We start from the raw sequence: 14,226 nt of genomic DNA, 5'->3' as shown, positions 1-14,226 counted from the left end.
AACCTTTGAATGCAGCACTTATGCAGTATAATTCCATTGTGATGTTAAAACTTACAGCCTATATTTAAGGATTTTGTTACAGCATCCCATAATCCAGTGGTCTTTCTGATGCTTTGAAACTTAACACAGTTCATAGCTTCAAATATCCAAGAGCGAGTTGAAAAGCTGTGTTCAGGAGCACTGGTGTGTTTGTGTGTCAGATATTGTGTTGAACTTCCGAACCACCTACGTGAGCACATCCGGTCAGGTCGTGTACGACGCCCGCTCCATCTGCATCCACTACGTTACATCCTGGCTGTTTGTGGATCTGATCGCCGCCTTGCCCTTTGACCTGCTCTACGCCTTCAATATCAGTGTGGTGAGTCTCACTTACACAACCTGGAACTTGCAAGTCATACACGTTTGACTGCACTTATTTGTGTGTCTTTCAGTACAATTTATGGCTCTGTTAGTGTTAGCACTCTCCTGCTGTTCGATCCTCACTCAGCATTGATTTAATATAACTGTGAAAGAGCCTTCAAATGTACAGTGAGCACAGGGGCAACACTACACACATATACACACACAAAAGCTGCTCTGCTATAAAGACACAGCAGAGGAAACAGAGAGCAAACACAACCTTACTTTTATCTGAAAGAAGAAAAATCAAGATTTTCATAGATTTTTTTGCTGAATGTTTATTGAAATTCTGTCTCTTGCTTCTTTTGCTCATTATTCGCTGTAGTGGCTTCGAGGGAGTCTGAGCTTCAACAAGAAACTCATTATTAGGTAACTGGTAATTAAGCTGATGAATGAGTACGCTGACGACAAATTACAGGTGGAAGCAAGTAGATTAGCCGGATGATTTGGAGTGTAGAGCCTCCCAGCTGTTTAACAGCTATAATAGATAGTAGACCACTGTGCTACAGGGCAGAGGAATATGAAGGGTCATATGATGATTGAATTGTTATAAGCACGTGGAAAGTACTTCTTTAAAACAAAATTATGTACATTTTTTAACCAAGTGAAGTAATACTTAGTTTGATAGCATACAAAAAACTACAGCTCCCATTAAGTCTGTACATCCTTATCGTATATTATATGCCTGGATGTTAAATGATCAATTTTGATTCATTTGAAATGGTTTTGATTGAGGTTTTCTTACTTCTGGAAGAAAACCCGGAGGGTCTGGTTTCACTTTGACTCAAAGTAATAATTCCGGGATCTATGTGTAGATGTGGACAAGTTTATAATCTATTTTAGCAAAACAGTAGGGAGTGGTTCATTCATAGAGTATTCCTTCCCCATCCTATGACACACACACTGAGTAATTTGAAGAAAACCCAGCCATGATAAAATGCTTACTTGTAGCTGAAATGACAACAGGTCCTGATGAGTTGCAGTGTAAGTGGAAATCAGATCTCTTTAAAGTGCACAGTGTCTGTCAGGACCTCTGAATGCATTGAGGATGTATTGACTTAACACTGTGGTAAAGCAGTCCTTACACACTTAGTTAAATTCCCCGAATGGATACATATCCAGATATCCTGAGAATTAAATACTGTCTGAGTGTGGTGTAATTCATCATCAGCTGTGTTGAAACTGCAGCTACTTCAATTACTAATTAAAACACCACTTAACTGAGCAGGGAATTGCATCTGCAGTTAATACAAAGGTAAGGGAGAAAATCAATGGAGTCAGTGAAGTCATTTTTACCTCAGGACAACAAGAATCTTTCGAGATGAGGATGATAATGACAGTGATCGTCTCTGTATACCTTCTCTGGCAAAAGCTGCAGCTGAAATTAAAGTAACTCTAAGTTTATCTTGAGTTAAAAATTGTGTTATGGATTTTTAGTATTCCCATCTGAGCTGCAAGGTTCAGACTGCACTGTGAATGAGATCGTGGGACAGGTCCTTAGCTCCCTTTCAAGATGACTGATTAAAATTCCCAGTGTGCATGGGTAATTTCTAATTGCAAACCTCCCTTGGCTCCAGATAGAAAACCTTTAAGATTATATATGAAATCTAGTTCTAATTATGTCACTGTACCTATCTAAGGGTAACTAATCCCATCCAAATAAGCTTCACTCTTTAAAAATTCTCTGTTAGATGTGTTTATACCTTAAAACCCATGACTCCTCCCTCCCAGAACTTCGGGGTTCACTTGCTGAAGACGGTGCGACTCCTGCGCCTCTTGCGTCTCCTACAGAAACTGGATCGCTACTCCCAGTACAGCGCTGTGGTCCTCACCCTGCTCATGTCCACGTTTGCCCTGCTGGCCCACTGGATGGCCTGTGTCTGGTACTTCATCGGACGCAGCGAGATCGAAAGTAACAGCCCCGCCTCCTGGGATATAGGTTTGTGTATCTGTGTTTGTTGTGTGTGTATGGTGTTATGGGCATTTTTACATTATGAAGTAACAATAAAAGGTAACACATCAATGATTACAAATAAAATTAATGTTTTGTAATTTATTAGGCAATATATGCTTAATTGTCACTGAGCAATCCACAGGTATTGGAAAAGGAAAAAAAACTGCGCCAAATAACACCAATCCTGTGAGGCGCTCGTTGTGATGGTGGTTATCCTGAGTGATTTAAATCAGCAACATGGAATGAGACTAGAGAAGAAAAATTGATGCAGAAAACACATCCATTGATGCACGGATGTACATGGGTAAAACTGGACACATGGGGTGAGGTGGAGGTGGAGGAGTGGGCTGTCCATTAATTGTGGGGTTGGTAACTGCGACACTTGAGCCCAAATTGCTTCCGATAAGCATCACTCCACCATTGTTGCTCAATGAGTGTGTGTGCATGGGGGAATGGGAGGCTCTTAAAAGGGCTTTGTCCTGCACACTGTGAGAAACATTATACTGTCCATTACTCTCCATATCATTACAATTTAACTCTAGTGTTTTTACTCATGACAGCAGCATTCGCAGTGTAATGAAGCTGCATTGTTCAGTTATGCAGTGTCCAAAATGAAAAGGGTTCATCATATGGGGAGCATGAAGGAGCTCAGTAATTCTGAAGTTTCCCAGTAGATTAGGACCAATGTGTTGGGAAATCTTGTCCTAATGGTCAAATCATCATCTGGATACCATAACTATAAATTATAATATTTTACAGCAATCTTCTTAGAGGTTATTCAGATCTGTTGCTCTGGACTAAACTGGGCTGATGGACAGAAAGATTGTCAAAATTCTCATCTTTAAGCAATGTCAATAATGATTTCAACTGAGACTTTGTGAAATACTTCTTAGAATTATAATGGATTTTCCAGTTAGTGATCGTTTGGGCCATTTATGTGTTAACTATAGACATGGTTGGGTCGACAATGAGATTTTTACCTCTATTTTTATTTGATCTGTTTTAATACCATTTAGGGTTCTGACATCTTGACTTTCTTGAATATGACAGAGCATGCCTGGTGGTCACATCTGCCATCAGGTCAACATCGTAGCTGCCACTTAACTCTAATGTGTGTTAGGCGGTTGAGTGACTTCATCTGGAGGCATCTCAGACGTTGTAAATAACCTATGACAATAACGAATAACCTTTGTTACTAACTTTTAATCTTTGAATGTAATATGTTAATATTATACCAAGATCAAGAAAGTGAGGTTTACATGTAAATATATTAATATTCAATATCTGTATGTCTGTCTGCAACGCTGGTCAAAGTCAATCTTTAAAACAGTACTGTTTCATTGGTGTAGACTAATTATTATTTGATGTCCATTATAATAGGCTCTGGTACTGAATGGGTTAAACAGTTAGGAACATAACATAATAAAACAGCTGCTAAAATATGAGAGTTGGACACATAAAAATGATTTTCTCCATGTGTAAATGTAAGCTGACATTATCTGAAATGCCTGCACTGTGTGGCCTGTACTACCAAATACACAAACACCAACAGTGAAGTAATTACTCTGCCCTTCCAGCTTTGTTACAGCTGCTAATGAAGCCTGCTAGTAAAGGTCATCTAACAAGCATGGATGCATTCTCATTAAACTGACAAACTCTTCTGGACTGTCCCTCTTCCCCCACCAGGCTGGCTCCATGAACTTGCCAAACGCCTGGGAACGCCATACTTCCTGGCACCGCTGACCTCCCTGTTGGGAGTCTCTGATTCGCCTGAAGGCACCATGACAGCAGGGCTGACCAATTACAGCCAGTTGAATGGCTCGGGGTTGGAGCCACTGAACGGGGCGGGTTTGCTGGGTTCAGGCCAATGGAACAGCAGCAGGACCAGAGTGAGGACAGTGAACGTCTCGGGCACGACGCTGAGTGGCGGCCCATCTGTCCGGAGCTCCTATGTAACATCACTGTACTTTGCTCTGAGCAGTCTGACCAGCGTGGGCTTCGGCAACGTGTCAGCCAACACAGACTCTGAGAAGATCTTCTCCATCTGCACCATGCTGATTGGAGGTGGGCAAAACACCACATCAAACCATTCACACTTTGAGTGAGTGCAGCAGCAAGACATAAAGCCAAAGGCAAAAAAAACGACCTTGGCTGTAGCACAAATCATGAGTTTTGGCATCTTCAATGTTTCCATAGGCAGACAATGGCTCACCGTGACACTAAGCAGTTTTACTGTTCAGAAAGAGTTATTTCTCTTAGTTTTGGGAAGAGCGTATTCACTTATTCAGTAATGAAAACAGTTTAAATTTCACCAGACAATAACCTTAAATGGCACAATGTTATTGCACAATGATATTGTGCCATTTTGGCAATAAAACTGAACTGTTGCAAGAAGTCTTCACTGAGACAGGCTTTCCTGGTGTTTTTGTCTCTATCTGTCGCCTCTGCAGCATTAATGCATGCCGTGGTGTTTGGTAATGTGACCGCCATCATCCAGAGGATGTACTCACGCCGCTCCCTCTACCACACTCGCACCAAGGACCTGAAGGACTTCATCCGGGTGCACCGGCTACCCAAGGCTCTCGAGCAACGCATGATGGAATGTTTCCAGACGACTTGGTCTGTCAACAACGGTATCGACGTCAGTGAGGTAGGAGGGACTCACCGTATCATGAATGACTGAATGAATTTAGACACATTAACCAATTAGATATCTTTACCACAAGATAATGTGACTGACTGACTGATATCAGTGTCCAATATCAGTGTTATGTAACTCTAAATGGCTGTTCCTTTAACTTTCTGCAAAGGGTATATGACCTCTGTGGCTTGGACTGACCTTGTCAGTTACAATAGGATCAGCTGGATTGGCTTCTAAAATTGAAAGTGCAAATCCGCTGACTTGCCCTTCAGGCCAACTAAAGAAATAGCTCAAAGTCATTGAGAGGATTTGGGTTTTGCTTTAGGTTCTATCATGCTGTGGCAGCTATCTTAATTTCATGGATTAATGGCCTCATAGACACTAAAATCATTCTTGGTGTGTTTTACCATGGATACAAATCTAGATAATCCTTTTAAAAAAACATGACATGATGGTGATGATGGTGGAATCCTTTAAGGTAATAACCCACAACTTTTACCTTGTAAAGTTTCCCTTCCCTGTTGCTGTTGCTGTTAAGGGTGAGAAGTGAGTAAATGAACAAAGATAGAATACCTTATACCTTGAAAGGAGCTCTTTGCGGGACCAATCCAAGTGTCTATGTTTCTGTGCCTTTGTTTCACTGCAGAGGTCAGTTCTTTTCCTTCTTATTCCCTTCACAGCTGCTGAAGGACTTCCCAGATGAGCTGAGGGCCGACATCGCCATGCACCTGAACAAGGAGCTGCTGCAGCTGCCGCTCTTTGAATCAGCCAGCAGGGGGTGTCTGCGCTCCCTCTCCCTCATCATCAAGACCTCCTTCTGCGCACCCGGGGAGTTCCTCATCCGCCAGGGTGACGCCCTCCAGGCTATCTACTTTGTATGCTCGGGCTCCATGGAAGTACTGAAGGATAACACCGTGCTGGCCATTCTGGGTAAAGAACTAAACTGACATTTTTTATTTTTTTTCAGTATATGAAAATTTAAAGATTTTGAACCGTGGCTCAAAAATCAGCCGGTATCTGCATCAATATAAAGAATGAAACTATCAATATCAGTTGTATAAAACTCGTAGTGGTTCAATCTTAATGAAAGGGAAAACCTAACTGTATTTATTACGCTTCTTTGTAGTGAAATTCTTATGTTTTATACAAATTTTGTTAGATAGAAACAATTTTATATTGAATATCACATTTTTAATTAATCAGAGTGAAATAATATTATCAGAATATACACTTTTGAAACATAAGCAGTAGAAATGCACATATTAAACAATAAAATCATAAAAATATGTAATACAATACATGTCAGACACATCCCACATCACACAGCCAATGCCACTGAGGTTCAGCACCATGGACAGCACCCATTCCCACTGTGAGATTATATGGGAGGGCTGGCTCCATCCATCTGTTTTCCACCCTCTTTTATTCCTGCTTGCCCAGAACAAGGTTAAAGAAGTAGGTAAGTACATTAGTGGCCTGTGCCTCCTGTTGGGCCGACAGTCTGAGTGAGTCATTTTTCTACCTGAATCTTGAAGGGCTTCTCTGTCTTGGACTCCAAACCGTGGAAGCCCTCCTAGATTCCGGCAGCAAAGTGACTCTTCTGCGTCCGAGTGCAGTAGGAACAAGATGGAGGAGAAGAGATGCAACTGTCACCATTGTGTTGAGTGCCAAATATCCCTCCTAGGAGGTTCCCCACTGGAGCTGAGTCAATAAAACCTTCTTCAGCTGCCCAGCCGTGGACACTACAGCCCTCATCCAAGTATTTTTTGGAAATGGAACATTTTACTGGGAGAGGTCAATTTTTCATATCCAAGATGAAACAGATATGTCAGAGGTTCAGCTGATGCAGATTTAGTTGGTAATCTACCACCCTAGACTGATTTGATGGCACCATCAAAAAGTACACAGAAAGAGTATTAGGTTTAGCACAGGAATAATTATGCACATGGAAAAAGAACAAGCATACTTCAGGAACAACAAGGGAGCACAGATATGGGAATATATTAACTTGTGGGAAAGTGGTGAGAGTGATGGAGTAGATGAAGCCAGCCAAAATTTTATCAAAAAAGTCACGAGACACAAACAGACTTAAACTTAAAAATACTAATTTCTAGATTGAGTTAGATATTTAAAGTGACCTATCAGGCAAATAAGTTTCAGGAAGCAGTTCTACAAACTGCTTGTACAGGTTTGTTGCAGGATATAAGACTGAGTTTGTGTGTAGGTGCATGAAATTCACAAAATATGCTGGAGTGAGACCATGAAGTGCTTTTTAAGTAATATGTAAAAAAAACTTTTCACAATCAAATTGTGAAACTTTTTCTTAAGCATAGAGGAAGGAAGATACAAGATCTCTTCTCTTTGGGCTATTTTGGAGTCTGCTTGGAGCATTATGAGCAGAAGATGAGAAACGGCTTTTACCACTGAGCAAGTTATTAGACATCCAGCATTTAATAGACAGTCAGCCAGCTTTTATGAAGAGGGACGTAATGAAGAAGAGCAACCCAGTGCTGATAAAAACTGCAATCATCCCCTTATTAAACTGCTCCTGTGGGCAGACAATTCATACACCATCAGGTGACAGATGGAGCGTGACCCAGAGATTGATGGAACAGTTTGGGGAGCAGCCAGAAGTCCTACAGGAAATCCATAAACAGTATTAATGCATGAATTAATGAATGAATTTGTGCATTTATTTTGCCACTTAGCAGCAGTGGAACAAACTGTGAAGACAGAATTAGCATAATATCCCCTTATAAAGTTGTTATGGCAAAACGTGTTAGCAAACAGTTGCATATTTACGCATCCAGGAGACATGGGTCCATATTAACATTTATTTTGAGCTGTGATTCTGGTCATCTTATGAATGTAAATCCAGTGTTCACTCTCCTTTTAGCTCTGTTTTGGTCTTCATCATCTCCTAAAGGAAATATCTGGCCCTTTAGCTGCTAAATGGTCAACTATATTCACCAGCTCGGGCCAGAAAACCAAAAATAAGAGCTAGAAGCTGTAGAACTGCAAACTTTGCGCTAATTAAGTGTGGATTTGTCACCTTTTATGTCACATATTTTCATTTGATCCATTCTAGTTTATCGCAGCTTTTAGTCACTATTTTGTTATGTTGTTTTATACTAATGATAAAAAAATTTGGCTGAATGATACTGACAAACCAAACTATAGAAAGTCACAACTAAACACCTCAGCGCTTATAATCTTATAATATTCAATTCACATACAAATATCAGCAAAAGATCATAAATATACAGACACAGCCCCATCCAGTCAAAATACTGCAACTCAAAAAGTCCAGAAAACATCATTCATACAATGAAAAATCAACAAAATACAACACTGATTAAACAGCTAGAACCAGAAGCCTGCTTCAGAGTCATTCCTCCAGAATAAGAGCCTCTCCAGAGCCTAGTCTTACAACACATACACTGATACTCCATCCTGGATGACATGGATGAAACAGAATGGAGAAACACAAACAGACTCACACCACTGGATTCAGTTCTGGTTCATATAAAGCAGAGGGAGCAAATTGGCAACACTGTTTCTCATATTAATGATCAAACGGGTGTAAATAATGAAGCGAGTGCTGCCTACAGAGGAAAGAGGCAGAACTCATTAGCATGGTGTACCTGCTGTGTATGTACAGCACAAGCACATGCATGTGGATGTTGAAACAAGCACAAACACGCACATTCTCCTCCTCTCCCTCCTGAGGAGACGAACACACTTAGATATCTCTAATAGACACCCGAACAATTTGCTTTCTCTCATGCATACAGATCGTCACACAATGCTCACACATCCTATTTTTCTTTTTACTTTTTTTCCTGCTTGTTCTCTCTCTCTCTTTCTTTCTTTCTTTCTTTCTTTCTCTCTGTCTCTCTCTCTCTCACACACACACACACACACACAAATTGTTTTGGCATTGCCACTTTGGATTTACAGCTTTGGAGAAAGCAGTGAGGTAGAGAAATAAAAAGCATAACACAGAGCTTCTATTCTCATCTCCAGCAGTCCATCTGTATCCCACAGTGTACAGTTTAACACGAATATAAAAATTGTCTAACAGTACACCTCAATCCTTAGGCTGTGTTAGAATATATAGTAGGAAGATAATTTCATTGACCTCTGCAGAAGTTATTTTCATAACTGCACAGGTTGACTGGATATCCTCCTCATACTTTGGCTACTTGCTTACCTTTTGCACAATCCTGCTGACAAATAAATAGACACGGGTGAAAAACGTAACCTCTCTGGCAAGGGTACTAATCATGTAAAATTAATTTTACTTGTGTTTTCCAGGTCGGGGCGACCTGATTGGCTCTGACTGTTTGACACAGGAGGAAGTGATAAAGACCAATGCCTGTGTGAAGGCCTTGACCTACTGCGACCTGCAGTACATCAGCCTCAAAGGCCTCCGCGAGGTGCTCTGTCTCTATCCTGACTACGCCCAAAAGTTTGTCACTGAGATCCAGCACGATCTGACATACAACCTCCGGGAAGGACACAACATAGAGGTACGATGATGACTGATACTTGAATGAGTCCATTTAAATCATTTGATTAATGTCAGGTACCTGAAGCTTAAACATGATTTCTGAAACAAAGTATGTCAGCATATATGATGGATTGCATGTCCAACCATCCTTCCATTTCCCGCCACTTATTGGGTTGTGGTGGCTACAGGCAAGGCAACGTATCCCAGATGTTCTTCTCCCCCAGCCACGTCCTCCAGCTTCTCCTGGGGGGATACCATGATGTTTCCCAGCCAGATGGGATATGTAATCCCTCAAGCGTGTTCTGGGTCTTCTCAGGGGTCTCATCCCAGTTGAACATGCTGTGAGGCATCCTTATCAGATACCCAAACACCTTCAAATGGCTCTTTTCAACAAGATGGACATTATGGATGTCTGCGCTATCTCCAAGTTAGCCTGGACACCCAAAGGAAAGTCATCATGGCTGCTTTTATCTCTCATTCTTTCAGTCAGCACCTACAGCTCGAATGGCATATTGAAAGTTGCTCATGCTCATCCGGCCAGCGGAGCTCCATCTTACGCTTACTTGAGAGCAAGACTCTGAGATACTTTTAGACCTTCAACTGGGGCAGCAACTCACTTCCAATGAAGAATCTTTATAGTCGCTGCCTTGAAATGCAGCCCAGGGTTTTTTTCCCCATTTGTAAACTACTATCATTATTAATATTACCATACAGCTAGGCAAAGGAGTGCATTGAAGGTGAATTGTCTCATGTTCTAAATGACTTGAAGAAAATTCTGGGTAACATGCACGAGACGAGTCCTTCTGTGTTTTAGATTAGTCTCAGCTGTGCAGTGACCTCCTCCACCCAACATTTTTACGCAATGCCAGAGTGATGGCTTTGCACTTGGAAAGGATTAGCCATCTGGACTGGGGAGTGAGGAGGAAGCCACCGCTTCTGCTTGAGATGCAGCCAACAGATAGAGCTAAACATGGACGATTCAGATGCCAGGGATTTACAGATGGATCTCAGCTGTAGCGTACACATGAATAACCAGCATATTCTGGAAGTAACTGAGTCACATTTTCATTGTGAGTAAGCCTGTTAATTGGAGCAGAGATCCAAGAGAACCCATCTAGACACTATGTCATAATTAATTGACCTGGATTTTGGCTTCAGTATAACGGCCAATGTGGGAGCGACGTGTTAACACCTGGCCAGGTCATAGTAAGTTCTGCTTCACATTTTGCTATAGGACATGAATAGTCTTAATGCACCTTGACAGCTTCCCAGTAATAAGTGTAACATTATACACTTGTATATTATCTGCTATACAATAGATAGGTTGGTGCAGTGGTTCGCACTGTCTCCTCACGGCAAGAAGGTTCTGGTTTGAACCTGCCGGCCGGCTCGGCCCTTCCTGTGTGGAGTTTGCATGTTCTCCTCATGCCTGCATGGGTTTTCTCCGGGAACTCTGGCTTCCTCCCACAATCTAAAGACATGCAGGTTAATTGATTACTCTAAATTGCCTGTAGTTGTTTGTCTCTTAGTCCAATTTTTCATTTAAAAAGCCTGTCTCCAATAGTGCTATATGTTGACATATCATATCATATCTTATCTTATCATATTATACAGTCAAAGGATAATATAATCAGTTCAAGAGTAGAACAGAATTGACAAAAACTTTTACAAAATTACACTATAAATGTAGCCGCAGAGCAGTAAGAAATAGCACCAATTTTAAGAAAAGAAAAAGTGCAGTAGAGACAATAAATAAATCAAAGGCAGAAAAAAGAAGAAGAAAAATTATTTAAATCCCTGTACAGCGTTGTAGTTAAATAAAGCTTCATTGTGTTTGTTTCTGGTTTTACACTTTAAATCAGAAACTAAGACAGAAAGTAAAACTATGTTGGAGAATTGGAGCTAAACTTTGATTCTGATGTGTGAGGAATTTTGTAGCTAACACTAGATTACAACAGTGACATAAAAAAAAAGCCTGGAAAAAAACCTCAAATATATGCTTAGATGCCATGCAGATAAAGCTCCATATATGTCACCTTACACACACACACATATATACATACAGTTAGAGCAGTAGAGGATCCTGCAGCAAGCATGTCATGGGACTAAAAATAGTGCTGTCAGATGGGTTGGGGAGGGGTGGGGTCATCCCTGGCTGGATAAATATAGAGCAACAACCAGATGGAGACGAGACAAGAAAACATCAGGATGAAAGGAAGCTGCAGGGGGAAGGAAAAAGAAGAACCTTTCTGATATTTGTATTCACGTGCCAACACACACACACACACACACACACACACACACACTGCGGACCGTCACACATGCAGCATCACACTCTGACACACCAATGTACCAAAACACATCATAGTTGTCCTTGCTGAATGATACAGAGGAGAATTCAGGCCAAACACACACACACACACACACACACACACACACACACACACACACACACACACACACACACACACACACACACACTGTACATGAACACACATATTTCTCTTTCTTTACACCCACAAAGACACACACATAATTGGCTGATGCCCTTATTGTGGCATGCTGCATACTAAGGGTGGCACGTGCTGCTCACACACACACATAAACACACACACACTGGAATTCCAAACAGTGTGTTTCTCCACTCAGACCCCTCCAGGCAAACCACTTCTAAAATTAAACCACTGTGATCTAAAAATACCAGCTGGGCACGTGAGCCAAAGACTGGATGGAGAAGACAACAAATAGAGGGGAGAGACGAGGAAGGGTGGTGGTGAGAGGGGAGAAGGGGAGAAGAGGAGGAGAAGGGAATAAAAGAAGGGAAAAGAGGAGATGGGGTTTGGTTGCCAGTGCTTTAATCAGCTTTAAATTTCAGTCCAGAGAAGGTGCAGGAAATATTCCTCTAATAGCCACCAGCAACAAGATGCTGACTGCAGGAATTTTACTTTGAAAGGACAATCTGTTTAGATATTAGGAGTCATGAACATCTAGAGAGGTCATCAATGTTTTTTTCAAATCTGAACTCATGAAGAACCTTCAGAAGGACTTCACGTCTCTGTGAGTGAATGGAGTCGATGCTTGTTTGGTTTTGAATGAATCTCTTGCAGCGCGGCTGATAAACTGAATGGACATCAGCACCATCGCAGCCATTGTGAAATGCAACTACCCACTCTGAGTGAAGCCTCTAGATGGCTGAGCAGCTCCCCCTTCTGGTTAAAGAATTTCAACACTTCAAAACTGCTGTTAATTTCTGAGCTCAGTGATTCACAAGCTGTGTCCCATTTCCATACTGTTTATATTTGCTTTTCTTTGGGAAGTGTTTTGTGGCAGTGGCATTTAAAGATACAGTGTTCCACCAAAAAGAAATCAATTCTAAATGTTGTTTTATTATAATTATTTGGAACCAAATAATATCAACAGAGCTTATTGTAACCTATTGCACTCTTGCTGGCTGTCATACAACCGTCAAGTGGGAAATCAAAAATAGATATAGAAACACCTGGGGCCTGTTTGAGAGCAGCTTTCCAATCTCTCAATCACAAAATGAAATGACAGAATGTCTCTGAACCACATGTTGCCCACATGTACATGCTGGCTCTGTACACTCCTCTGTATCAATGCTTTTCAACTTCAGCAATGGATTAGTGATTTAACCGTAGAATAGTCAATTTGGGGGCATTTAAATATACCAAAATGTTTAAATATTTATTGGATTAATGCTGTTGCAACCTTGAGGTAAACACTAGCATCATGTTTTCACCAGTCACATGAAAGTAAACCTACCTTAAATTCTTAAATTGTTGTCCTTCTTTCTCTGTCCTAAACGAATGATTGAACTTCTGCCATTCTTCAGGCAGACTGCGAGAGCAACGGAGGAATCATAAAGAAGCTTGCCTCCATCAAGGAGGACGAAGAGGGGTCAGGGTCCGAGGGGGAGCACTCCCCTCTCCCCAAGATGCCTGCTCTCGGAAGGCTGGGCCGAGGTCTGCGCTCCCCCCTGCGCTCCCCTCTGCGTTCCCCACTGCTGCCGCCGAGACCCTTCAGACCGGCGAGCGATCTCACTCGGCCCGCCAGCCTGCAGATCCCTGTGGTGAGCTTCAGCTGCCTGCAGTCGGACCTCAGCCCTCGGTAGGGAACCATTTATTGATTTATAAATGGGGCACTTAGCTCATTCAGTGGTAGAAAGTTGTCCTCAGTGGGAAATTTGCATTCCTTGTGACTGTTTATTCATAAACACAAACAGGCTAATTTGCACCTGCGTGGGGAGGTGGCAGCAGACGCTGGGCTGGAGAAATAATTTTATTTTGGAACAGCTGTGTGAGGATGCACACAAGCGTAAATTGTGTCACTGTGTCAGTTAGATACAGATATGTTGGGGAAACAGCAGCAATACAGAAGTAAAGAAGAAATCAACTAATATCTTGATTATTTTTTTGATTAATTTGAGTTTTAGTTACAAAAAATATATAAATCTTAGACAAAATTAGTGTGATGTAACACCGCACCTGTCAGTGCTGCTGTAGTGAATGAAGGAGAGGTTCCAGTCAGATATAGCTTTATTATTATTATGAGTGTATCAGAGACTGGTTGGTAATTAGTATGCAGCAGTGTGCAGCTTCTCCCCAACGCTCCATCAACCTTTGACCTGCTGACTGTTGCCAGCTGGATAACATTTCCATAAGCACTCTCTGTCATGATCCATTTACAGGAAGGTTCAGT

At 41.5% G+C, this 14,226-nt stretch overlaps 1 protein-coding gene across 2 annotated transcripts in view; it reads left to right on the top strand.

Moving 5' to 3' along the window:
• Window positions 1-14,226, top strand: part of LOC130165218 (potassium voltage-gated channel subfamily H member 3-like) — a 29,294-nt gene that overhangs the window by 12,877 nt on the left and 2,191 nt on the right. For both annotated transcript variants that reach the window (XM_056370273.1, XM_056370272.1), the window contains 7 exons: window positions 201-358; window positions 2,131-2,338; window positions 4,040-4,417; window positions 4,804-5,003; window positions 5,675-5,924; window positions 9,312-9,526; window positions 13,361-13,635. In XM_056370273.1, coding sequence (XP_056226248.1) covers window positions 201-358; window positions 2,131-2,338; window positions 4,040-4,417; window positions 4,804-5,003; window positions 5,675-5,924; window positions 9,312-9,526; window positions 13,361-13,635 — 1,684 coding nt within the window. The remainder of the gene's footprint in view (window positions 1-200; window positions 359-2,130; window positions 2,339-4,039; window positions 4,418-4,803; window positions 5,004-5,674; window positions 5,925-9,311; window positions 9,527-13,360; window positions 13,636-14,226) is intronic.

Source organism: Seriola aureovittata, chromosome 24, assembly GCF_021018895.1.
Source record: "Seriola aureovittata isolate HTS-2021-v1 ecotype China chromosome 24, ASM2101889v1, whole genome shotgun sequence".
NCBI lineage: Eukaryota > Metazoa > Chordata > Actinopteri > Carangiformes > Carangidae > Seriola > Seriola aureovittata.
This window is presented reverse-complemented; position numbering and strand designations above follow the sequence as displayed.